The 26,547-nt window shown below is 42.2% G+C and overlaps 1 protein-coding gene across 3 annotated transcripts in view; it reads right to left on the bottom strand.

Annotated features, from left to right (window-relative positions):
- PLD1 (phospholipase D1) overlaps window positions 1-26,547 on the bottom strand; it is a 114,995-nt gene that overhangs the window by 44,431 nt on the left and 44,017 nt on the right. For 2 of the 3 annotated variants that reach the window (XM_019500858.2, XM_014606208.3), the window contains exons 7-16: window positions 21,210-21,268; window positions 20,226-20,318; window positions 14,279-14,431; window positions 13,158-13,307; window positions 12,226-12,309; window positions 9,950-10,031; window positions 5,770-5,880; window positions 3,581-3,781; window positions 2,523-2,730; window positions 1,330-1,443 (exon numbers count right to left, since the gene is read on the bottom strand). In XM_019500858.2, the coding sequence (XP_019356403.1) occupies window positions 1,330-1,443; window positions 2,523-2,730; window positions 3,581-3,781; window positions 5,770-5,880; window positions 9,950-10,031; window positions 12,226-12,309; window positions 13,158-13,307; window positions 14,279-14,431; window positions 20,226-20,318; window positions 21,210-21,268 (1,255 nt within the window). The remainder of the gene's footprint in view (window positions 1-1,329; window positions 1,444-2,522; window positions 2,731-3,580; window positions 3,782-5,769; window positions 5,881-9,949; window positions 10,032-12,225; window positions 12,310-13,157; window positions 13,308-14,278; window positions 14,432-20,225; window positions 20,319-21,209; window positions 21,269-26,547) is intronic. The other variant, XM_014606210.3, reaches the window with a different exon arrangement.

Genomic DNA, 26,547 nt, shown 5'->3' on the forward strand with positions numbered 1-26,547 from the left:
GTTTCATCTCACAAAGCAAATGAATTAATATAGTGCAAATAAATCAAAACTGCTGTCACTTGGTGTAATTATGCTCTCACACAAAACAATGGTGAAACTCCCACTTTCTTTAGCAGAATCACCTTCAGGCCAATGCGGAGTACTTTGGAAAATTCTATCCATCAGAAGGGACCCATTAGGGCACCTAGTCTAACCCCCTACACAACACAGACTTTGAACTGAGCCCAATACCTTTCATCTGACTAAGGAATAAAGCATCAAATAATCTTTCTTTTCTGGATTAAAAACCTATACAGCTACTCCTCGCTTAATGTCATAGTTACATTCTTGAAAAATGCGACTTTAAGCGAAACGATGTTAAGCGACTCCAATTACGTCACAGTAGTTACCTACTAGCAGGCAGCGACCAAACAACGTTATAACTGGACATTGCATGACTTTAAATGACTATGTTCTCTAATAGATCAGCAATGTAATAACAAAACAACGTTAACCGGGACCACGTTAAGTGAGGAGTACCTGTACATGCTTCCTTAGGCTTAGGGGACATGCCTAAGCCATCAATCCTTTCCCAAACAACTGTCCTTTCACCCCCACAAACAATGCAGGGGCTGACATGCTCTTGTCATCTGCCACAATCTATCCACTGCCATTCCAGAATGAGAAAAAGCAACCATAACATCTCACTTTTTTTAAAGAAGCCAAACCCCTTCTCTGCCTACCTGCCTACCTGGAAGAAAGCAGGCCTCTCAACAGCCTATGCTATTGCCATTCCACGGACACCAATGCAGATGATGCATTCCACTCCTTTCTCAACTCCGCACCTTGATTTGAGAACAACAGTGGCCAAATCTCCATTTAAATACATGGCCATGCAGCTATGAATATCACTTTCATCCTCTTTTCCAACTTGTAATGATATCACACACACACTTCAAAAAATTCAGTCCCATTTTAGCGACATCATCAATTCCAGTGAAATTCCCTGTACTTTGCATCAAGAGTACAAAGCTGGAATAGCCATCACCTAAAACCCAAATTAACTTCCCAAGGGCACCTACTATAGCTGGTATTTTCATGTTTTTTAACTGTAAACAGTAATAAATTATGGTGTAGCAGTGCTCTATTTACTTATTTGTGCTCCAGCTTCCTAGAGTCTCGTAAAGAGCAGTCTCTGCAGAAAGCAATTCTGCTAGGTTCTCCTTACAGAAAGCAACATAAAAATTGAGGGTGTAGAATAATGATCTCAGGGCCCCACCTAACTCTCACCAGGACTGGACAGCAAATACATTAACAGCTACAGCTTCTAGACAACTCCAATTCACTTACCCTTCTCAGACTCAGCAAGCCCTTGCCTGGACTCAGTGTGGTGATGAAACATTTTCAGATGGGGTTTTAAACTCTGGATTAAATTCTGTTGACTCCTACTAGGATTGCAATAACCTGCAGAGAGTTGAAATGCTCTACTTACAGCAAAAAAGCAATTCTTTAACTACTCTGGTTACCCAAGAGTGTTTAAAATAACATGCAGCTTGAAATAACTTCGGTTCAATCAATTGCAAGCTCAGTGAACAGAAAATTAGAAAATTAGAAATGGTACAATGATCAGGGAACAAATTCTTGATTTGATTTTAGAGCAAAGATAGGCAGAAATTGCTGCTGCAAAAGCACCATCTGAGCTGGCTGTGACCTTATGCAAAACACACTCCTGCACATCATTCCTGCCAAAGGCAAAAATAAGCTTTAAAATCAGGTTTGGGAATAACAGAATCTAAATGCCCCCCCTAATGTAAGTTCCTACCCGAAAGGATCATTTTCCACAGCTGTAGTAATGGAAGACTTGAACTCTGGGTTTTGAGTGAGCCTGAAACTGCCCTGTAACTTCAGGATTAAAGTTAAATCTGACGCACAGAAATAAATGCCTTTGAAATACTCAAATTTGGACCCAACTGTCTTCTCTCTGACACAGGTGTAAATCAGGAATACCTCTACTAAACTCACCTGAGCTAAACCCATTTAAAACTAGTGCAAGGATAATGGTGCCACAAATAGTGTAAAAAATGCTGCCCATTTCCTAGAACAAACACAATTTGAAAGTTCCTCTGTTTCAAGAGGAATTTTTTTCTAATGAACCCCTCCCCTTTCCCTCACTGCCAAATGCCCCCCTTCAGTGGAGACAACTATACAAGCACATTACATGGTGTACATCACAGCAAATTAGACATCACATGCACTACGCCATGATATATCATATTTTTTTCCATTTGTAGTTTGGGGCTGTCACATAGCCAACTTGAAGATGTCTTCTTTGTTGTGTGGCAACTATTAATTAGCCAAATGCAAAAAACATATCAACGCATTTCTAGCTTATTATGCCATGGTACAAATTAACCCATTCACTAATCCCAGTTACTGTTCTAATAGTTTAGGAAACTGCTGACTTTCCTTCATTCCCGTAAGCAGAGCTCCTCTGCCCTCCCCAAGTACACGCTCTGCAGGCAAAGTGGCAAGGCACTACTTACTTGACTCACTGTCGATGCTGCTCACACTGTCAGAGTGATGTATGCCATGTTTATGGAGCTGCCTATAAATGCTGAACCTGGCAAACTTCCTGGCTTTTCCTATTCCTTTCAGCCGTGAGGAATCCAGGGCATCATCCAGAGTTTTCCGGTCTCCCACAGAATCAGCATAAGGTTTTAGGGCTAAAGCTTCAGTAGATTCAGCTGCAGCCTTAAAGATACAAAAGGATGACAGTGAAGCATGGAAGAGTATCCATTTAATCTTTCACAGGATTAAATTCCACCCAAACTCTGCAGACACAACTCCCATTGATTTCAATGGGAGCTGTATTGCAGCTTAGTGGCTTAATGAGCACTGAGTGTTCACTCAGCAGAAAACACTGTAAGTGAGAACAGTATATTCTTCCATGAAGTGCCTATAAATCTATCCTGGCTTAATGCGTGTTGTCCAGAGGCTCTCACACACTAATCCCATTTTAATAAAAAGAAAAGATCTTATCTCATTCCGTTCCCTAGAGCCAGGTTTTCAAAAGATCTCATCTCTTTGGGCAACTAATAAGGGCCAGGTATCCCAAAGTCCTCTGCATCTGGCAGCTCCTACTGTGATGCTTCTTGCTAGAATTTCCAGTTTAACCCAAAATATACCCAATATACTTATTTTGGTGCCTAAATGAGAGTTGAACTCTTAAAAAACTAGCTCAGTTGTTGCATTTTCTACATCACTCCCCCCATTCCTGTCCCCACTTCCTCCCACGCCAGCTCTCTAGCAGCAAAACACCAAGATCTGCTTCCCATGAGGTCTTCTATGGTATGCTTTTTTCAGTGGCTGGTGGATTCGACTCTGAAAAAGGGCCTTGTTTTGTACGCTGCAACCAGTAATCTGTGCACAACCAAGCTACAGCTCTGAACTCTAGGCTTAGAGATTAAAATGACTTGCCCTTTTCCAGCTTGCATGTTGGATACAACTATAGACCCTCTTGTGTATACTGACTGTGAAGACTAGAGTGTACCTTTCATTAAATGTTAAGAGCAAGATATATATATATAGCATTCACTCTTACTGCTAGATTCATCGTGGACTTTGTTCCTGAAATTCGCTTAACGCTGCCAACATCAGTCAGCCTGTGCTCGTCGTCATCCCACCTCCCATAGGCCAAGTCTATGCCACCAATAAACGCTACGGACTGGTCAATGATAACAAGTTTCTCATGATGGGCCCACAGGTACACTGAGGATGACACATGGTCTGGATGCCTCATCACCTGGAAAAAGAAAAATCATAAAACCCAGGTGTTAGATCCTCAACAGTTTTGACAAATGTGAATGTTGGCCACGACCACAGGGCTTTTTTTCAACCAAAAACACCTATCAAGTGTTAAATACGAAGTGATCTTTTCTTTAGGATTTGTCACCACTAGAAAGTTGTAATGCTTCAACTCCACTGGTAGAGTTAAATACTACCCTCCTTGAAGGGACATGTGTGTATATTTTTTTACCAATATACCAGTTTCCACGTGTGAAAGCAAGCGATTTTACTGGGATAAGCTACCTCTGTACCAGGATAGTTGCACCTATGCTAGGGCTGGAACCAGTATAACAACTAATTTAGTAAACAGTTATACCAGTGCCTCAGCATGATAGTTATTTATACCGCTCATTAGCATGCACCAATTACCCCAGTGCAACTTGGAAGTAAAGCCCAGACCTAGAAGATAATGAGTTGATGTGTGTTACACATTAGCTTGTTGATGGCTTTTGCAAATCAGTGTGAGAGGGGAATTATCTCATTTTATTTTTCGTTTTCCAAAATGAAAGAACGTGAGAAATAGTTTCTCTACATATATTTATTTAAAAAGAACAAGTTTCAAACAGGATTGCAAAAAGATGAGGAATCCAGTACCTGGTAGTGTATTCTCATCATGAATCACTTTTATAATTAAAAATATGTTCCAGCCAAATACATGACTGGGATTGCTTAAAAGAGAGATGGCTCCTCCTTGAAAAGGGTGTTGGACTAGACCTCTGATGGTTTCTTTCAGCCATAAGTTTCTATTATTCTATTTTTAATTTATCTGGGTTTAATTACCAAATATTGGTTCAAGGTCTTCTTCATTATTTTTGATAGACAATTCATTTTCTGTTCTGGGATCAAACAGCATATTAAATAGGATAATGATATTATCCGCAAGAGAAGGTTGAGAGGCGACCTTGTGGCTACCTATAAGTTCATCATGGGGGCACAGAAGGGAATTGGTGAGTTTTTATTCACCAAGGCGCCCCCGGGGGTTACAAGAAATAATGGCCACAAGCTAGCAGAGAGCAGATTTAGATTGGACATTAGGAAGAACTTCTTCACAGTTCAAGTGGCCAAGGTCTGGAACGGGCTCCCAAGGGAGGTGGTGCTCTCCCCTACCCTGGGGGTCTTCAAGAGGAGGTTAGATGGGCAACTAGCTGGGGTCATCTGAACCCAGCACTCTTTCCTGTCTATGCAGGGGGTCGGACTCGATGATCTATTGAGGTCCCTTCCGACCCTAACATCTATGAATCTATGATACTCCTTTAAGGTAGGAATATAAACGTTGACTCTTCACTCTATGTCTGAGAAGAAATGGAGGGATGAAGAAACATCCCTGGATTGTGAATTTTCCATTTAATGTAAACTGACAGATAAAACAAGCTTTGTGAAAATTAGATGGATAGTGTGAACAACAGAACTTGACAGGGATAAGCTAAAGGTATTTATACAGTACTTAAGGACATTTCAGTTGCCATAGTCAGGTACTGGTTTCCCCTACTGGTGAGCAGAAGCAGAAAAGAATATGGGTTAGATTCAATTCCACCCATAAGGTATGTAAATGGGTTTAGGTGCCTAAATGCTGCTCTATCTCACCCTGCTCAAATCCCTGAAAATCCATTCACGCATCTACTTTTGTAACAACCACTATCTTACCCTGAAGACTGAGCCACAAACAGCAGGGTAGAGGAGGACGACCTATTCACCTTTCGTATCAACAGCTTTTCAGGGACTTGAGCTAGGTGGAACAAAATCACAGGTACCTAAATAGACTAACATGCCTAATCAGGGGAACAGAATTGGGCCATATGTCTTCAAAGATCATTTTCCCATAGTGGCAATTGACACTGTTTCTCACTAGTGTGTTTCATTTGTCTGTCCCCCAAATACAAAGAGTGGTGTTAGGTATAAAGAGCAATGAATATACTGGCAGTACATAAAGGCGCCATGCTGTACCTTAATGTTGGGATGCAAACGCATCAGGGTCCTCTTGCTATATTCACTGTTGATTCCTAGGGCAAGTTCCACCTCTTTGTAGAGCATAACAAAAATTTTCACTCCTTGTTGCTGTCAGGAAACAAAGGATAAATGTCCGTTTAAATGGAAATCCCTATCCTCCAGCAAGGACATCCTTAGGCTTCTGGCTTCAGCTGAAGGGTAGGATGAGGGGGAGTAAGCATGGTGCTCTTGCGGGGAAAGCTCAGGTTGAGATTGCACATCCAGGAGGTCGGTTCCTGATTAGAAGCTTCCAGATCCAAAGACCTAATTTGCTAAGATACCTCAATTCCCATTAACATGGATGGAGGCACCTGGCACCTTATGGGACTGGGCTCTAACGTGATTCCTTGTGTGCAGTTTGGAGAGATTTTCTGTAATGATATATTGCAGACTATCTCTGTAGCTGGCTAATCTCTTATCAGCTTTCTGGGCCACAATGCCTGAAAGCTAACTTCCCTTGCCTAATTTTGTAGGATTATGAATGAAAACCTTTGAGGAGTTGCTCTATGATACCTTTCTTTTGCAGGGATTATCTGAGTGAAAATAGTGAGACAGAACCTTAACTTTTTCATGCCCAATACAGCAGAAAATATGACCTTCCCTCTCCTCTCTGCACTAACACAGTAGTTTTCCATCTGAACTTCCCTGTGTGATGCTGTGATGGATTGAGAGGTGCCACTATACAATGCTGCGAGAGGTCCAAAAAATGGCAGCAAGCAATTGCAAATCCAGACACTGGCGAGGGGAACCAGGGAAGGAGTAATACTTAAAACTACTTTTAACTGTTTTCTATTTAAGTGATTGGATTTCAGGTTGATAGCATTCATTTAAAGCTTTGAAAAAAAATTGCAGATGTGTTTCAGAACATGTCCTGTTGGAAAAATATTACAATACATGAATTTAACTTGCCATTTTGAGGCCCAGTTCTGGTAACCTGATTCACAGCCAGTAATACCTGAACTGCACGTGTTTACTAACATCTCTGCTGCACTGGGTTGTATTTTTCTTTTACGGACTATCTACATGTAAAAGGGTTACAGCTACCTTGATAAGAAGAAACGCCTCTCTCCTAGTAGAGGCATTATTTAGCTAATACCAACAAAAGGGGTTCCTTTGCGAGGAGATCTTAAACCGGTTCCTGGACTCAAAAATGAAATGAAACAAAAGAACAAATGAAACAAAAAGACCTTTGGTCAGTATAACGGCATCCATCATAGGGTTTCTCAGGGTGTAGCTATGTCACTGTTCTGGCAAAACTTAAGTGTTGATCAAGCCTTGGCAGAGTTTGGTCACAGATAATGGGGAGACCCTCAGCTACTGAAAAATATAGCCCCACTGCCTTTAGTAAACTTATGGTGGTTTCAAAACCAAAGGTATTTGCCCTTCTACATTTACTTGAAGATTAATTAAACTTCCATTTGTAGAAAGCTTCTACTAACATGTAAATGATCGCCAAACTGTGGACCATTTTGTGCACCCCAATACGCTGGCCCAGGGGACTCTGGAGAAGCGAAGTATGCACATCAAAGTATAGCTTTGCTAAGACTGCATGCTGGGCCCACTGAGCCAACAATTTATCGATAGGCTCCAAATGAGAGAGCAGGCAAATATTTCCATGGACGTACCATGAACCATTCTTAGCTCATAGCTGGCATTTACAGCCACAGGAAAGTCTGCGTTGATATGGTAAACACAGAATAAACACTTGCAGTGGGCAAATCCTTGTGAATATGCTTTATCTACCACAAAGCAAGACAATGGTTGTTAATAAATTGTTCAGAAAAAAATATTTGTTATGTAGTTTTGGATGGGGCAAGGCAACAGTTACTGAAAGGGCTATTCTGGACGTATGGAGCGTCAAAGCCTTCCACCAAGGTTTCTAGCTGTTTCCTATATGACTGCACTCTATACTGCAGTTTTCAGTGGCCATGCCTTTCCACTGAGTCACTACTAACATCCTGTAATGCAGAAAACCACAAACCAGTATTTTCACTGGCTGAAGCAATGCAAAACTGTGGAAAACACAGTCCAGAAGAAGGGGAAATCATTGCCTTTTTTTGTCCAGCTTTTTCAGAGACAAAAACATTTCAAAAATGCACTAAAGTACAGGCCACGTCAGCAGCAGTTATATGAATGCTTCAGGCAAGGAAACAATGAGAGACAGGGATGGAAAGACAGACATAGAGTGTAAATGAGAATGAGAGAGAGAAATCAAATAGTAAAGTCTTAACTAAGCAAACAGGGGAAGATCCAGGATTCAGCAAAAGGGGAAGCGAGAGCAGTCACTTTGTGTCTGCAGGGAGTGCTGTACCCTGGCTCCCAGCCTCCTCTCCACCACCTGTGCTGTGGGAACCTCTGGGGACATTTTAAAGTCCTCAAAGCATCTAAAAATCCTCTCCTCTGCTCCCCTCCATGCGCAGGGCTACGTCCTCTCCCCTACCCTTCCCCTGCTCTCCCAGAACTGTTCCTGCCCGCTCCAGCAGGGCTGTGAAGGGGCTGGGCTCAGCTGGGACCACGACAGTGGCAATGGGTAGGTTCCCTTGACCTGCCTGGTCCCAACCCATCACCACCGTGTCTGCCGCTGCCCCAGCTGAGCCAAGCTACTGTGCAGCCTGGCTGGAGAGGGCAGGAGCAGCTCTGAAGTTTCCTCACCTGCTAAACAGCAGGGAAAGCAGCAGCAGCAGCAGGTAGGGAAGGTGGGAAGAGGACAGGGGATGCGTCTTGCCTATTTGAGGACTTTAAAAACTGTCCCCAGAGGCTCCCAGTCAAAAAGTGTGGTGCAGGTACATTACTGGATCCACCCCTGTATGCAGAACTACCAGAGACTTGCATTTTATTGTGGCCCTTGACACAAGCATTTGCCCCCTCTGAGTCAGTTAAGTCTCTGAGTCGTGCTGATTACTACACTGTCTGCAAGTCACACATCCCCATCCAAATCAAATTAACAAGTTTTCACTTGATGGTGTTCTGCACAGATCACCAAATTATTTTTAAAAAGGCTGTTCACTTTAATGACCTTACTTTAACATCCTGCTCCTCCCCAAATTTTCCACAGTATGGAACAGCAGGTCAGGAGCTCCTCCTCACAGCTAACATCTTCTCATTAGCAGAGTCATAATTAGGTATAAAATAGGATAAATGAGGAACGAAGGGCCGGTCAAGGGCTTCCATCTAAAACTGCTCTGAGCAGGACATAGGTGGGCCTGGATTGGGAAATGCTAAAATAGAAAATCTTGTGTAGACAAATACTTCGTCACTTTTTTGGGGGAAATTCCATGCTCAGCTGCTCACTGACCTTGTGTGTGGATTTAAAATGTTTAAGTACAAACCAGAAAAAGAACATGCTTAGCATATGCCAATAATATAAATGGACCCCTCTGACTTAGAAATAATTTATGGATACTCCTGAATAATTCTGGTAATGAGATCTTAATCTCCTTGGAAGATTGATAGCACCATTAGCAATTTAATAATGCTCTGTTTTGGAAGTAGCTGCATGTATCATAATTTAAGGCAATAATGTGAATGGAAGGGCACTGACACCATATCATTACCCCCAGGAAATGGTATGCACCATTGGCCAAAGGCAGCCCATATGTAACTCCAGTGACTAGAGAGCAGTATGGTTCAATGTCTCTAAATCATGAACAGTTTTTAAGGATGGAGCAGGGGTGGTGAACAGGAAGAACCAGCTACAGAGCGTTCATGGGAAAGAAGAAACAGCTCCTGTCTCAGAAATGGGGCTCTAGTTTGGGAGTCTGGAAAGTGGTATCAGTGCTCTGTCCCCTGGCCTTCCTGAAATGCCTCAGCTGGAGGCGGAGACAGCTGAAGAAAGCAGGGAATACAACCCATCTCTTGGCAAGTGCTGGCAGGATACGGTGAAGAGCTGAAGGTCACTCAGTGGGTGATTGCTGGCCCCAACCCAGAGCTCCAAGTTTCTCATTCTTGCTGCTGCTGCTTCTGCAAACCTGATGGCAGGCCCTGTGCTCCCCCCACCTTGCCCCGCAACCCTACAGCTTTGCTCTGTTGCTGGGGGAATAGGAAAAAGAGGAAAAGTTGAGGCTTGCTGCTCCACCCAAATTATCTTCTACTTTGAAAAATGGGGATGTGAACCAGAGAGAAGGCACAGTCCGCTTACTGCTTTCCGCTTCAAAATGCAGTCTAGTCTCCAGCGATTTCCTTCTACCACAGGTCGTTTCATAAAGATTTCTGGGCTCAGCCTAAAAAAGTAAAGAGGAAAAATAAAGCCCATCATGTGCTGGGTTAACAATATTTCAGGTCTAATAATCAACTCCAATAATGAAAGAAAAACTAAATGAGTTTATGCAGGAGGTGAGGAGTGAATTCCAGTCTCCCAGAATGATTCCTTTTTTCCATGCACTTATTCTTTGATTTTTAACAAAGGTGCCAAGCAGGTGACATGCCCCATACATAGCACAGATGGAGCAGCCAGTGGGACATTGCATGCAACATCAGGGGGGCAAACTTGAGCCATGACACAAAGTGGAGAAGCTTGGACGTCATACTTGAAACAGTAAGTTCTTGTACTAATACAGAATATTGTACCACTGGTAGAGCTGAAAGTGATATGGAGATTAAAAGACAACCCCTAAGGATTTTGATTCACTTGACACCTGAACTATCTGAAGATTATAAGACCTGTGCTGAATGTTGCTTGCTAGCTACACAAAAAGCAGCAATCATGGATTCACAGGGCAGAACGGATGATATTAGGTCATCCACGGTCTGAGTGCCCATATAGCAAGGCAACCACATATCACCTACTTTCTTCTGTATCAAGCCTAATAACTTGGGTTTGACTATAGCAAACTACTACAACATGAAAACATACTTATGATAGAGGCATTTCTTTTTGAGCTTTCATAACTGTTGTGTAAGCTTTGCAATTCCAAGACATATGGAGAACTCAATGCTGCCTTATATAAAGTTTTTAGGTAGGAGATAAATCATATCTCTACATCATTATCTGATATTACACATACAATAACAGTTTATTTATGATTCTTTTAGGGTGCAGGTTCATCTTAGTGAGGGTTGATGTAATACCTGGCTTTTCTACAGGTCTTTCCACCAAAGAACCTCCAAGAGCTTTACAGAGATTCCTGAATTAAGCCTCTCTTACTCCTGAAAGGTAGATGAATACTAATGGGCCCATTTTACAGATGAAATGCAGAGACATTAAGTAACTTTCCCAAGGTCATGCAACACTTAAAAGCAAACTTTGGGTGAGTACAGAAGTAGCTTTTTTGTCACTAGAAGCACTTTATTGCTGTAATTTAATATAAGTGCATGGCTTTACAGCACTTAAAACTGGGTAGAATGATTTAAATTAACCCTTGTTAAATGAAGTATTAAATTTAAAGCACTGTATTTTACAGCACATTAGCAGTCTACAGCACTTTAAATAACTGGTGTACACTGGTCAAATTTCTGACCAGTGGAGAAGCCCCAGCCTCCTAGCCTGGAAAGTGCAGGGAGCCTCAGAGGTCCCTGTACCAAATGCTGCACTTCTGTCATGTTGAAGAGAGCTATAACTTTATAGTGCTATAAAAAATGCTCTAAATTATAGCACTGTAAAATGTGCATGGAGCACTTTTGTACACACCCTTCCTGATTTTGTCTGTGGTGCCAGACATATCCTGCTTATTTTCCTGCTTAAACTATATCGTGCTTAAACTAAATCCATGGCAAGATATAGCATCTGGAGGTAGGTCAGGCAACTCTTTTGTGAGAACTGGGCAAGTCCAGAACATGGGCTCCAGCAGTAAGCTTGGCAGAGCAAGGAACAATATCTGCTCAATTAATAGCTTAGTGCTGAATCTCACCTACCTCTTAGACACGCAAGCAGTGTGGAGGAGGACATAAGGAACTTGTTCCTCCATTGTCTGGCCCCACGGGAGCTGAGCATAAATGCTTCTGTGAATCATTCCCCTCAGGTGCATCTGGTTCCCCATGAGGGTGAGGAGAAGGTAGGGTGTGGGCTTTGCAGGGTGTGAGTTGTATGCTTCAATGCCTTCAGGATGGACAATGCATTAGGAGATATCCTGCCCCTTTGAGATGATACTCCCTTGCTGCATGGACTTGTATGCTCCATTGTGGCAGTGCAATACATACTGCTTTCAAACTAGGTGGTGCTTCAACGCATGATACAGTTCTTCAAGGTTATTTCTTAGGAGACACCAAAACTGATGATTTGAAGCATGCATCTTTGGGGCTAAGTGTTCTAAAAAGACCTCTGAATGAAAACCCTCCCTGTGAGACTCTTAGATGTGCTGCCAAACCATCTGGCTGCACAGCTAGCTTCCATACTGTACGGCCTTTGAACACTGTGGCATTGTCTTGCACATTCTAACAGAGATGCCTGGTAAGAAGCCAAAAGAAAGAAATACAAACCACCAATCTGTGATGAAAATTTCTTCTTTAGCTGCCTCCATTGCATTAGCAACATCTTCAAAGTACCACTTTGCATTTACATACCTGTAAAGCAAACACAGCATTTGGAGAAGTCACAGATGGAGAACTCTCAACCTTCTAAACTGAAAGTGAAAAAGTTCTTTGAGTTCCCTCCTCAAAGCAGAATCAACTTTAAAGTTCACACACCAGGCCAACACATGAGGAAAGCTTGACATCACTTACTACTGTCATGAACCCAGTATGATATAATAATGTTCTGCAGCTAAGTCTCTCTCATCCTGTTTTTTTTTTTAAAGGTCTGAGCTCATTTTGAATTTTGAAAGAGATGACACTGAATTGTTCATTTTGGGCCATACAAGGTTTTGGCACAGAGGCAGCCACTGATGCTGTGTGTAATGTTTACTTCTGTTTTTTCAGGGACTATGTCACTTCGTGTGTGCATGCAAGACAGGAGGCAGCAGCACATGCCCGAGTCAGGCCAACTGCTTGAAGGTTTGAAGGTTGCAGTGTTCAACAGCACTGAATGCACTTAGGAGCCTAAGACTTACACCCTCAGGGCCTAAGCTTTTACGTGCATTTGAACATTTTGCTTGAAACCCACAGTCAAAGTAACAAGTGGTATCAGCAACTTCTAAATTAAGGAGCAGTTTCTATCCTTCATCTAGAATCAGACAAATATGACTTACATGTGCATCCAGACATCATTTTTATTCTTAAAGCAATATCTGAGATGTGGGTCAAAACTCCTAAAAATTCTGGCCACAATGCAAATTTATGCAGATTAGGCAAAAAGGCTCTGATACTTCTATAGAAATCAACGCTATCTGTTGTCAGTGAATTAAAACACCTATATTATTTAGGCTTCAATGATAGATCAATAAGGCCAAGTGCCTGTTTCTATTAAAGCTTACCACTTTGCCAAAGTTCTCTCTCGCACAGCTGCATAAGACCCAAATCTGTGATCTTTCAGAAAGTTTTGGCCATTTTTCTGGATGAATTCCTCTATTCCCTGTCCCCACCATCGGGCATGTCTATAGCTGTTACACTTCAAAATCAATGATCTGGAAAATAACCAAAGCATGGGATGAATGAATACATTGCATACATTTTGTTAGCATCATTAGAAAATGATAATATATGAATTCAAGATCAATAACATCTAATCAAATGTGAAGAGTAGCCAGCTCTGGAGTCTATGGGATGTTGTCTTTTGTAAAAAACATTTCAGCTCCTAAATACAGTGATGACTGACAATCTGTAAATATAATAGATCTTTATTGCATATACTGTGTATCCTAGATCAGCCCCCTCCTCGTACTGGTGCATGCCTCTGATTTAAATGGAAGAGCACCAGCGTAACTTGGAGCAGAACCTGGCAGCACAAATGCTAGACTTTTAATACAAAAAATGTATTTTCTGTTCTAACATGTCACAATAAAGCATAACCCCCTATACTCTATTCTAACTGGCATGTCTTTTGTTGTGTAATTCTGTATGTGGCTTAAAGCAACATGTTCCCTTTTGCATTATAAAAGAACAGAAAGGAGGGGGGGAGGAATTACTGGAACAAATTACTATAAAAAAGCACTGTGTAAGTTAATATGCACCAAGCCCTCCAGTCATGAGAACTCTGTAAGGAGTGTATGGCAGTGGCTGTACTTAAAAACATTGAATTAAAACATTTAAAAGAACGCCCAAATAGTGGTTTTCCAACTCAGTGCTGCAGAGACTCAGCTGGTGGAAAGGGTCAGAGCTCCACTGGCTTCACTTCATTCTCATCAGCGGAGGATCTGCTCCCCTGAGCCAGAGTCTTCTCCCCCAACAACAGGGTGTCCAGGCTCCTTTGGTGACTCTATCTGATATGAAGAAGTAGGATCCTGAAGGAAGACCCTAGCTGGCTTCTGCTCATTTGCTATGAAAAGAGTGAATTCCTAACATCCCCTGGGTAGAAGGAGAGTGGCTCTTTTGCTCAAACAAATCTAAATTTTAAGTTAAAAATTAGAAAAACAGTCTTAACATCCATATATCTCACCTAGAGAGGTTGTCAATCTGCAATCCATATTTAGTTTCAGTCTCTTTCTTACCAATCTTAATTTTGAATTCTTTATCTACCAGGAGAACAAAAGCAATGGCTCCAGAATCTGGCTTCATGTACAGGAGGAAAGAGTCCTTCACAACTAACCACCTACAGAGGGAGAGAACACATTTGCCCCAGTTTCACTCCGGTCATTCTTCAAAAGCATTAGCTATCAAATAAGACAACGTGAGCAGTGCTCTCTGCAGAGGAACCCTAAACAATTCACTAGGGCCTGAAATAGGTAAGAGACAGAAGGTAACCTATAAGGTGAAGCTGTTTAACCCCAGTTGTGTTCGGAAGATTGTTGAGAAGTCAGGAGCCTTATTCGTATCCCAACTTAAAAACCTGAGCAACTCCACCGAAGACAGCGGAGTTGCACCACTGTAAAATAAATGAAAGCAAAGGAAGAATCAGCCTCAAGGTCAGTGATTCCAGCAGCAGGTAGTATGCAAAATACTTCATCTGGATACTCATACCACCAGCTTTCTTTAAGTGAGAGGAAGGAAGTTCCAGTGATTTGGGCACTAATTTGGCACTTTGGAAATCTGTATTCGATTTCCTGCTGTGCCAAAGACATGATGTGTAATTCTATGTAAGTCACTTTCTCAGTGCCTCAGGTTCCCATCTGTAGGATGGAGCAATAGCACCATCCTACCTCAGAGGCATGGTATTAGGTTAAATGCATTAAACATGGCGAGGTTCAATTACTGCAGTAATAAGAGCCCTAGAAGCATCTATGACAGGCAGAAAAACGGGAATGCTCCTTTTAGGCATTTGGACAATGATGATATGAACATCCAAATCCAAGAAAAAGACGCATCGTTTGAATTAAAGTCAGATTCTCTATGACAACTTCTGATTAAAGCCTTTTAAAATTTAAGCTTTAGAATCTAATAAAATAAATGAGAATGTATGTGCTGACCACTGAGGACTTCCAGATAAGTGGATGAATAATAGATAAGGCAGAGCAAAGACTTCCTTCCTCTTAAAATATTATGTTAATACCCTGCAATATCTGCAGGCATGTAGGAGAAACGGTCTAAACTGAATCTTTAATGTGTATAAAAGCAGATTCATTTAATTCTATTAGTGTTTTCCAAAAGGACATTTTGGAAAGTTTTCACTGGCAAGCAACAAGCATTACATTTGAAACACAGGTGATAAATGACTAGTAGGTTGTGTGAGAACTTCAGCCCTTAGCTACTCTGGAAAGAAACTTTTCCCTTTCAGTTTTAAATTATTTTACCCTGTTTGACATGCCTACTTTTTTTTCTCACTCTCTCACTCTCTCCTACCTCCTATAATATGCCTCCTTTCTCCTAAAAAAAACATGGCCATAGTCCCCTGCTTTATTGCATCAATATAGGCTGCTGACAAAAGTGACAATGTTCACCCAATCTGGCCACAGAAAGCAGTCTTTAGCTATGACCAAACACAAGTGCACAGCTGCAGACAGCTTCAAAAATGGCAAATCAGGTGAAAATCTGACTCCTCATTGCATGAGGTATCAGATAAAAACAATTTTAAAATGTATCATCTTCTGCAACTTGTGTCTGCAGAGCTCCCAGCCTCTTGCTGTTTTCATAACGGGAGGGGGCGAAAGGAAGTGGAAGGAGTTCATTCGGGGGGGGTTTAACCTCCACCCTGGAGTGTGGGACAGGTGTAAGGGAGGCACCCCCCCCCAGGGTGGTGGGGTCCAATTCACCTATCCCACCCTTCAGCACCAGCTGGGAAACCCCCAAAACAACCTTCCTATGCTGCCTTTCCTTCCTCTCCCATTCTGAAAACAGTGAGCACTGGCAGAGAGCTGAAGCCATTGCCCACAGCTAGATTCCCCTCTCCCCTGGAACCAACAGTGAACTTCTGTTTGGTCCGGGGTAATGCTGTAACTCGGAGCGCTTTGAAGAACATGGTCCGAGTTACAGCTGGGAGCTGCACATCTGTCTGCACCCTAGAAACACTGGAAACTGGGACTGGAAGAATTTCCTGATTCACTGAGCCCAGTCTCCTAGCTAGCTGAGAAAACCACATAACTCTAAAACTGATCAAGCTCCATCTTAAAAGTAATTTGAATTTTCTTTGCTCCCACTGGTTCTTCCAGAAGGCCATTCCAGACCCTCACTGCTCTGATAGTTAGAAACCCTCTTTTGATTTCCATCCTAAATGTGTTTATGGACAGTTTCTACCCACTAATTCTTGTCTCAGTCTTGTCCTTTAAGATACATAGTTCTACATTAACTCCTTGGTGCTCGCCCTCCTGACATCTTCATGCATAGTAATCAGATCCCTGTTTAGCTGTCACTTTGTTGGGTGAAGACTGGCTCGCTATGCCCCTGGCCTTCTCTGCTTGGTCTACTCCGAGTTCACCTTTTCTGAACCTGGGCGAGTAAATTGTATATTCCAGATAAGGTCTTATCAGGATATTGGGTGATAACATTAATACTTCCCCTCTCTCTGGAAACACTTCTCCTGATACATACAGGCTTTGTATAGACATTCAGTTTCCCCTGGGAAAAAGAGTAAGAATGGCCACTCCGGGAGAAAAATAACCTGGGAACAACCAGGGTTAAATCACTCCTAGGAAAGTTTCTCCTAGGAGAGGCAATGTCTGAACATGATGTGGCTTCTCTCAGAAGAAACATAGTCACATAATCCTCCAGCACCCACCTCCCCTGCCCAGGAGATAGTGTGACACTGCTCCAGCAGGGAGAAGAATGTGCCTCCTTCACAATGCCCACATTGTGCTGCAGGGAAACACAGACTGCCCATAGGCAAGTTGGATCAGCCTATCAGGGCTGCCCTATGCTGTTACTTGCTACTATCTGCTGTCAGGCAGACTAAGGGAGCCTGCAGAGCACACTGAGATTTGTGCACAGAACCCCGCCTCCCCACCCCGGCCAACTTTCTCACAGCTACAGTGTCAGCACTGCAAGATCTCTGCTCTTCAGGGCCTCACAACTTGGATGTCCATACATGTGGCTCTGGGTAAGTTCCTCTAGCAGGACAGCAAACCTGGGAGAGTTCTCCCAGACTATTTGCATGTGTGTATGCAATGTAGAATTACATTTGCCTTTTTCATGGCTGCATCACGTTGATGATTCATGGACATCCTACAGTTGACTGGCACTCCCAGATTTGTCATTTCAAAATGAGTCATTTGAAGTTAAATATTTTCCTTTTGCATGCTCTCCACAAGATAACCACACCTGCTTATCATCTCTCATTCAGTAACAAACTGAGTACCACCTCCGGTTAGCCCATAAGACTAGATTCTGCTCACTGGCTAATTTTTCAAACAAGCACTTTTATATTTCCTCCCATTTTACATAGGTTTCTCATTAACCTTCCTCAAAAGCCTCCTTAAAACTGTCCTTTACAAGGATGCATGTAGAAAAACATGAAAACAGACTAGTGGTGTACTAGCTTCACTGATTATCATACTGACCAACACTGTCTCATTGTTTCCTTGTTCCCCCTCTCTAGCCATCTGTAATTTCTTGGCTTACCCTTAGCCCCACAGCTCTTTGTGACACACAATTATTATTCTGTGTACATACAGTGCCTAGCATACTGGAGGCCTAGTCTATGGCTGGGACTCTTAGGCTGCATCCAGATGAGCACAGCCATGAGGTATGTAGCATCACAGACCCATCCGCACATCCAGGTGTTTCCTGCATTGTTACCTTGAAGCAAAAGGGGGTGGGGGTTGACCCTGTAAATCCAGGGGCCAAAAACCCCATGCAGAAAAAAAGCAGGGCGCTGCCCAAAACTGGAGCCTGGCCAGCCACAGCCACACTCCAGCTGTCAGCCAGCCTTCAAGCTGTAGGAGTGACATGGCTGCACCTTCTCCAGCCACCAGGACCCCAAGTACGGCTGCTGGGACCAGCACAATTGCTAGCCCCAGCCTCCCCTACCCCACCCACAGTAACCTACTGCACGTCAGAGGGGAACCAAACATCCACGCTCATCTGGACGTGGCCTTAGATGCTGTGGCAGCAGCAGCAACAACAACAGACTGTACAACTCCTTGCCAAATTTGGAGTTTCCTTGAAAACGTATGGCCCCCATGAAAATTGGGGGACACAAGTCCCCTTGATCACAGGCTTTATGAGTCTCATTACACATGCAAGCACACACCAGAAGCACAGGCTTTTCAGGTGACTTGCAAACAAGCCTTTCACAAAAAGAGCCTGCTCTTTCTTTTATAGGTGTGAACACGTTCATTAAGTTTTAACGAGGTGCCATTCTCACAAGCAAGGGAAAAACATTATCAGCCAACTCACAGAACTGCTCTGACATGTGGCAGTGCAATCCATATAATGGTTGCGCATATCCAAATCTATGTTAACAGAAAAGCAGAATGAAAATCCCAATGCACTGGGATATGCCAAATAAATCCAGTTAGAGAAACCCTTCATTTGTAGCAAAGCTGTTCAGAGAAAACAATGATTTTAGTGTAATAAGATTGGACTGCGCCTAGAACAAGAGTTCTGCATCATGTACTCAGTCTGAACTGAATCAGGGTTTTGTGATGCATTTAAGGACAGTCTGGTGTTTGTCAATGACACAAAGGAAAAGGAAAGAGCTGGGGACCATTTAACATAGCCCTTTCAACTACTTGGCACTCCACAGTTTGGTGTGTCCACTGCTGGCAAAGAGCATGTTGCATGGAAAATCTGACTCAGGGCAATTTTAGGAGTTAAGAGGCCCTAGAGAGATGGGTTTAAGAGACAGGGGAGGGAAGATGGGGGCAGGGTGTGGACTGGCCATGAAACATCTGCCAGAAAAGAAAATCCCACAGCTTCAAACTGAGCAGCTCATATTTTGAATGCAATGCTCCTGAATCCTGATCTCAGACTTTGAAAGGTGATCACAATGTGGAACTTTCCCATTTACTGTGTGTGATATCCATCTGTGCTCTCGTCAGGTCACTGCAAAGCACCAGCATGTCTAAAAAGAGGGGTGTTGCTGGATACTCCTTTTTGTGCACCACTGACAGATGCTTTAATCTGTGAAGGCAATAGGGTACCACAGGTGTCACAGGGGATGTAAGCACAGCCCAGAACCTTCATTACAGCTTTTGGTGACCGAGGAGGAGAGAAATCCAGCCAGATTTCCAGTCATCTCTCTTTGTAACATAATTAACATTTATTTATTCATATACTTGTATATTAAGTTAGCGCCGAGGGTCCTTGGTGACTGGCTCCTTTTGCTAGCTTCTCTACCCACATACAATTAAGAGAGGATTCCCACCCCAAAGAGAATACACACTATTTCTGTACCATGGAAAAGAAACTAGATTCATTAAGAGCTTGAACATGATGCATGTTCTCAAAGGGCCTGACCTTTGTGTGATACAAGGAACTGAAAACTGGTGGACTGAGACGATAAAGCTAATTTTGTGGAAAAAAAAACCAGGAAAGGGTTTTAAAAATAGGAATTGCTTTGAAATAAAGGAAAAATACATGGAATAAGATCAAAACCTTTTCTAGTTGTTTAACCATTATGGAAATTTTTAATAAAATATTTTACTAATAGTACCCAATCCTAAAGGTGGGGAAGGAAGTCGGAAACTCTCAACAGGAAAAGGGATTTTTTTTCATATATGGTAGAAATGCCATACGAATTTAAAGCAAAAGACGAGATAGCATTTTTAGCAAGCAGAACTCATAGTGCAGCAAAAAGTTCAGCCAAAAGGGAGTTACTGACTGGGGGAAGGGCACATTGAGAACCTCTTCCAACCTGAATATTTGGGAATTTACAGATGCCTTTGGTTTTCATATTTTTGTAAAAGATTGGAAATCTCAGTTACAGGAGGAAGAACAACTTAAAGCCTTGCTTGTGGGAAAAGGTGTCATTTCTGAATTTACCCTAAAAGAGAAAACGCTCTCCACAAGAATACCTTTTGGACCAGCGATAGCAGACGCTTCCTTGACCACAGCAGTTGAGACCAGGTATTCTGTGGCCCCCAGATCTTTTCATGATCATGCCTTCTCTGAAACAAATATAAGGATGGTGAAGAATTAGTGACTTGATATTGTATGTGAAAGTGTTATAAATACTTACAGGGACTGTACCTGTTCTTGACTGTATGCAATGGACCACATTTATCCTAAGTGTAAACCAGTGATTCTCAACCAGCCTTCTGTGTCGGCCTTGGGTGCAGAGCCGTCCCAGGGGTGTGCAGGGCCCGGGGCATATCAGCCTGTGTGGGGCCGGGGGGTGGCGAGCAGCCGGATCATGAAGCGAGGGGAGGGGAAGTGGCAAGTGGCTGCAGTGCAGAGCTGGCAGCGGCTGCAGCGGGGCCCCACAAAGCACAGGGCCCAGGGCAGTCGCCCCCATTTGCCCCCTCTAGGGACGACCCTGCTTGGGTGCTTTGAGATCCGTTCAAGGGTACCTCAGGGTGCATGCCATGTTAGCACTGTTAGGTGTGCAAACATGATTCACAAGATAAATCCAGAGATTTCAAATAGGAATCCATAATATTAAAAACATTCTGACCTGTTGTGGTCTGAGTACTTTGTGCCAGGAAAACTTCTATTATTTTTCTGTAGTCAAAAATCAAGTGAACACTATGAGTTAGTGTTTGCCAAGGGACACCTTGAGTCTAAGAAGGTTGAGAACCACTGGTATAAACACTATTGAAGTCAGCGAAGGTCTGAAACTGGCTTTGACAGTCTTCCAATATAAGGTGCTCTGCCTTTTGCATTCTTTTATATTTCCAAAAGATGTGACATTTCTTGGTGAATAGTAATACGTGTTTAACATCAAGTATAGAGGATACTCCAATTGTCTGCTAGAAAGGCGTGAAAACTATCATTTTAGACTGCCTCTCTATGAAAAGATGCTCTTGATGAAATGCAACTCAAAAAGATTTTGAACTTACATTCCCTTTGGCCCTAGGTCATGGATGAATGACAGCTGGCTTACACCAATGAATTCCATCTGGAAAACAAAAAGGCCCCGTTGTTCATGCTTCAGAAAACACAAAACAGCTTGCTTAGTAAACAACATTGATAATAAAAAAGAAAATACTAACAGGGAAACATGGAAAAGCCTAACAAAACACCCACTGCCTCTTAGATCTCTCTTTAGAGTACTGAAGTCAATAAAAGTCTTTCTACAAGCCATGGATCAGGCTTTAATGAACACAATCATGGCAGCTGAGTCAATTTTTATGATGTGTGGTGCAGCATGAACTAAGGACCCATTAGAAACTTCACCTCTAGTCTGCTGGGTCAACTCCATCCCAAGTTAGTACTATAGTTATAAATTGGCAATTTCTTGATGGGTGCCTGCCTACTGACCTTTGTGGACTGAATTGCTAGCTTTTGTTCAGTTTCTACTGGATATGAATCTGTATTATGCCAGGCTATTCCATACCTGACACAATACAGAAGTTAGGAAATAAATGAATGAGTGTGGATAGATACAAGCTGCTAATATAACTTGGAAATCTGATTAACTCAATATACAATATTTAGATTTGTCAATAGATGTCAGCTCAAAAACTAACCCCCATAACCCAAATGCCTGAGGCTATCAAGAAAGATTACAGTAGGATATGAAGATGAGCAGCAACAGTCTTCTTGCCATTAAGAAAGTAGTGACAATACACTCCATGCCTTCACGTAAATCTAAAGAAAGAATTTTAAGTGATTTCAACCACCCTGGCTTTTCTTAGCACAGTAAAATAGATTCTGCTTCTCTTTAGTCTCAGATCACAAAGTGAATGTGAATTAGAGCAACCTGTGTGGTTGACAGTGAGAACAAAATCTGATCACTGTGATATTGAATTAAGTGGACTTCAGACACATTTTTCATGAGGTTAACTTGCCAAAGTATATAAACACACAGAAAGGAGGAGCAAAGGAGGAACCTTTCTTGTTTAGTCAGACAACAGCAAGGCAGAAAGAAGAATCAAGTTTTTTAATAAAATAGTTTGCCAGCTAGAGCTTAACAGAGTAAAGTCCAAATCTTGGAGCCACACACAGCTGCAGCTGACCTTATAAAACCAGCAATGGAAGCCGCATGCGATCCAGGTCAGAATTCAAATCAGCAAAACTCTTCATAGCATCGTTTCTCATTTGTGAAGTCTACACTACCTGCTGTGGAGATGCACAGCTGGCAAAGGAATGCAGGGTGTGTACAGAAGTGCTCGGTACACGTTGTACAGCACTGCAATTTAGAGCACTTTTAATAGCACTATAAAGTTACAGTGCTCTTAAACATGACAGAAGTGCAGTGTTTGGTGGGAGGGGGTGGGGGGACAGGGGGTGGAGGTGGGTTGTGAGCCTCCCTGCACTTTCCAAGCTAGGAGGCAGGGGGTGCTCTACAGCCCCCTGGGGCTTCTGCACTGGCCAGAAATATGACCAGAATATAGAAGTTATCTGAAGTGCTGTCGGCTGCTAGAGCGCTATAAAATACAGCACTTCAAATTTAATACCTCATTTAATAAGGATTAATTTAAAAGTGCTATACCCATTTTTAAAGTGCTGTGTACTTCTGTTAAGTCATGGCAATAAAGCACTTTAATGGCAAAAAAGCAACTTCTATACACACCCCAAAGCTAGGTAAGGGGCTACACCTTCCCCCTGGCCTGAGAAACACCCCCCCAAGCTTCAGAGCCATATTGCAAAAGGCAAGTCAGCAATTACCAATCCATGAAGAACCCAACAGATGAAACTGGTTTGACATGAGGTGGATCACAACACACCTGGGGCCTGATCCTTACTTTGAATAACAAGTAACTGTAAAAGTAGCTCCACAGTCTGATCTCAGTGGTGCTGCTGAGATGCTGTAGGATGGTATGACAAAAAGTGGGTTGGGGTGGCAGATTTGGGCCCTCAGGGCTAAAATGAGCTGTTATACTTGTATGAAATAATAGGGTATAACTATATTGGACCAAGAAAAAGCTGCAACTCAGAGGCACGATTCCCCCTTCCCTTTGCTTTTGTCCTAGTAAAGGAGAGGGGGCAATATTTTGCTACAGCACTTTTCAAAAAACAAGTTAAAAAAACCTCTGTAAATCTAGCCAGCCCGACTGAACTACCACATTTGGAGAGTCACACACTGACCAAGACCATGCTGAAAATGTTTGTACAAGATGGTATCTACTTCCTGAACTGATTTCCTACTTCTTTTATGATTTCATCATGTTATTGTGAGGACAATAGGACAAACCGTTTCATGCTTTTATTGAACTGGGATTCATTTTTTCCTTTTGTGTGTCCTAGATGAGGAATCATAGCGCTCTAGAGTTGGAAGGTAGATTGAGGGTCACCTAGTACAACTTCCTATAGAGATGTAGAACTCACTGTTCCTAAACCATCCTAGGCAGATGCCTGTTCTTGAAAGCACCCAATGAAGGAGATTCTCTGACTTTTTCAGGCAGCTTGTTCTATTATTGTACTGGTCTTACAGTTAGGAAGTTTCTCTGGAGGTTGAAACTAAATCTATTTTGCTGTTGTTTAGACATTGCCTCTTTTTCTGCCCTCAGTGGTAAGGGAGAACACTGTTTTTCCCTCTTCTTCATGGCAGCTTTACAAATATTTGAAAACTCTGCCCCCCTAATCCTCTGCTCTCCAAACTTAATAAATATTGTGTCTTCAACCTGTCCTCATACAGCTGGCGTTCCAACCTTTTTATCTTTCATTTCATATCTAGAACGTCCCCAGCTTCTCCACACCTTTCTTAAACTGTTGTGTCCAGAAATGAACGCACTTCAGCTGATGCTTGAACAGCTTATGTACCATGTAAGCCCTTATTGTGAGGCTTAAAAGGGGCATTAAGTAGTTTCTTAACTCCTAAGCAATTTCTCAGTACTGCAGAAGGAGCTGATCAGATCAACCACCCTGTGAAGAATCAGGCCTCTCAGGTTGAGCACCCAGAACTCAAGGCATACAAAATCACTTGCACCTTTTGAAAACCTTAGATATTAGAGCAGGTTGTTATGTATAGAGCATTCAGTACTAAGAAAGATAAAGAATAATGGTGACTACAGAACACCACTGACACTTGGGGGGGCACATGCCCCCCCCCAGATTTCTGTGCTGACAGTGGGGAGAGGTGCAGACATGGGGCTGCAGCCTGGCTGGAGCCACTGCCTGGCAGCAGCAGCAAAGACAGTGGTGCAGAGTTGTGCCCTCCCACTGCAGCAGCAGCGTTGTGTTGTGCTCCAGTACTTAGGCTGTCACCTATGCTACGGAAGGAAATGAAAGGCAAGCAGCGAAGAGGAAATTACCACTCAGAGCAAATGAAGATCACAGCAGAATATTGTCCAGCATTACAGCTGTCAGGCCCCTCCACCTAACCAGTCTTTAACGATCACCACAGTGCCACAGAGACAGCCCCATGTGCCTCTCTGGTAGCCAGGGAGAAATGCCATATAAAATCCTTAGAGCTCAATTTAGCCCACAGTTATGTGCATGTATAAACAGCTCCCAATGATATCCTATAACACATGTGAACATCCCAAAAGCAAAACTTGGATTTTTGGTGCCAATCCCACAAACACATACTTTTGTGTTTTTCTGTATAAACACTGACTTCAAGGACATTCTCAGAAGCATAAGGCAGATTAGTGTTTGCAGGAGCCTTCATTAGTAACAATTCAGTAGATTCCAGCAAAAAGTTCTTTAGCACAGTTGGAAAAAAACCCTGGGTAAGTGATATTCATATTATTATTTATTAAATATTGGTGTTAGTCCAATCCTTTCATCCAAGGAGCTCATGATTCACAAAGAAAGCTGAAATAAAGGACAGCAATTTAGCAGCACCCTTTCATCTCCTTTCCATTGGAATTCTTACACTACCCAGCTGTTTTCATGGTGCCTGGCCATCCCACTCAGGTTTCAGAGTGAGCTGCAGCAGAATATTTAAACTATGAGATAGGGGGTTGAAGCATTCAGTTTCAGGGATATCGTTGTAACAAGGAAAAAAAAAGGCATGACAGGTCAGTCAAAGGAGAAGAGCAAATGAACTATGAAGGTGGAGAAACAGCTGCAAAATAGAGGAGACACATTTTTAACCATCATTTTTTGCCTGCTGACCCAAGGACTGATGATTTATTTAAGCAGGATTTTAAAAAAGATTGCTCGTATGACATTCAATATTTTAAGTAGGATTCAGCACTTGCAAGGTCAGTTGTTCACTCTAGCTCCTGCTTTTGTTTTAGGGTAGTTCTTGTTATAAAATAATGTTACATGAGGTGTTTGTGTTAACATCATTCTACAATAGTGTTCCAAGTATTTCATATATAGAAACCTGGGCTCACAGTAAGCATGATATTCCAACATTATTTTTGCGTGCTACAGTTCAGTGTCCTGTAATCAGCTTTTAGTGTAGGGCTCTACATAGGAGCAGAGGTCTTCACTCACAGATCCAACCACATGGCCACAGCCTAATATAGCAGTCATATTTGTGCACGAGAGCTGGTTTTTAAGTATAGAGTTAGGCAGTTTATTTGGTTTAACTTAAGATCTGATTTAATAAGGCCAGTGAAATGGCTGAATGGACACACTTATATTGGTTTAATGGAACGTATGCTGGTTAAACTAAAAAATCTTTTAAACTTTTAAACTCCTGCAGAGTTTAAACTAAAAGCCAATGAAATCACTGGACTGTTTGCACAGACTTCAGATCAAACCTATAGATAGGGCTTCACAATACTGATGTAACTGTCCCAATTACAGAAATAAATGTGGAGAAAATGCAGAAATACAGGTAATTGTTCTGAAGAACTTTATTACTTTACATGGAGAGGACTGGGAAATTAACCACATTTATTTTATTTATTTATTTTTTAAAAGGAGGTGGCTCTCACAAAGCCTGCTTTCTGATCATGATGCACAAAGCACGTTACAGCTTTAAACAGTGATGTTTGAGTGCACGCTACTTTTCAGTTTGCATGCAAAACACCTAGACATTCAGTGTAATTCAAAGCATTATACAAATTAATCCTACAGTGATTGAAATCCTTGAGCTTCAAAGATGGAAAGAGCTACAAGCAAGGTATGCAATTCAAATTCTTCAGGTCATGCCAGGGCCTTTCTTGTGTGGTTAGTACATAAAATAACAGAATCGATAACTGATAAATAATAGCTCAACCACAATTTCATAATAAACAGTCAAAATGAACAGAATCATCCTGATCCATTGTTAAAATGTCTCTTACAGACAGAATTAGCTTGAGGAGAATCTCTCTAAGGTTCATGGTCCTATAA

The sequence above is a fragment of the Alligator mississippiensis genome, chromosome 7, assembly GCF_030867095.1.
Source record: "Alligator mississippiensis isolate rAllMis1 chromosome 7, rAllMis1, whole genome shotgun sequence".
Lineage (NCBI taxonomy): Eukaryota > Metazoa > Chordata > Crocodylia > Alligatoridae > Alligator > Alligator mississippiensis.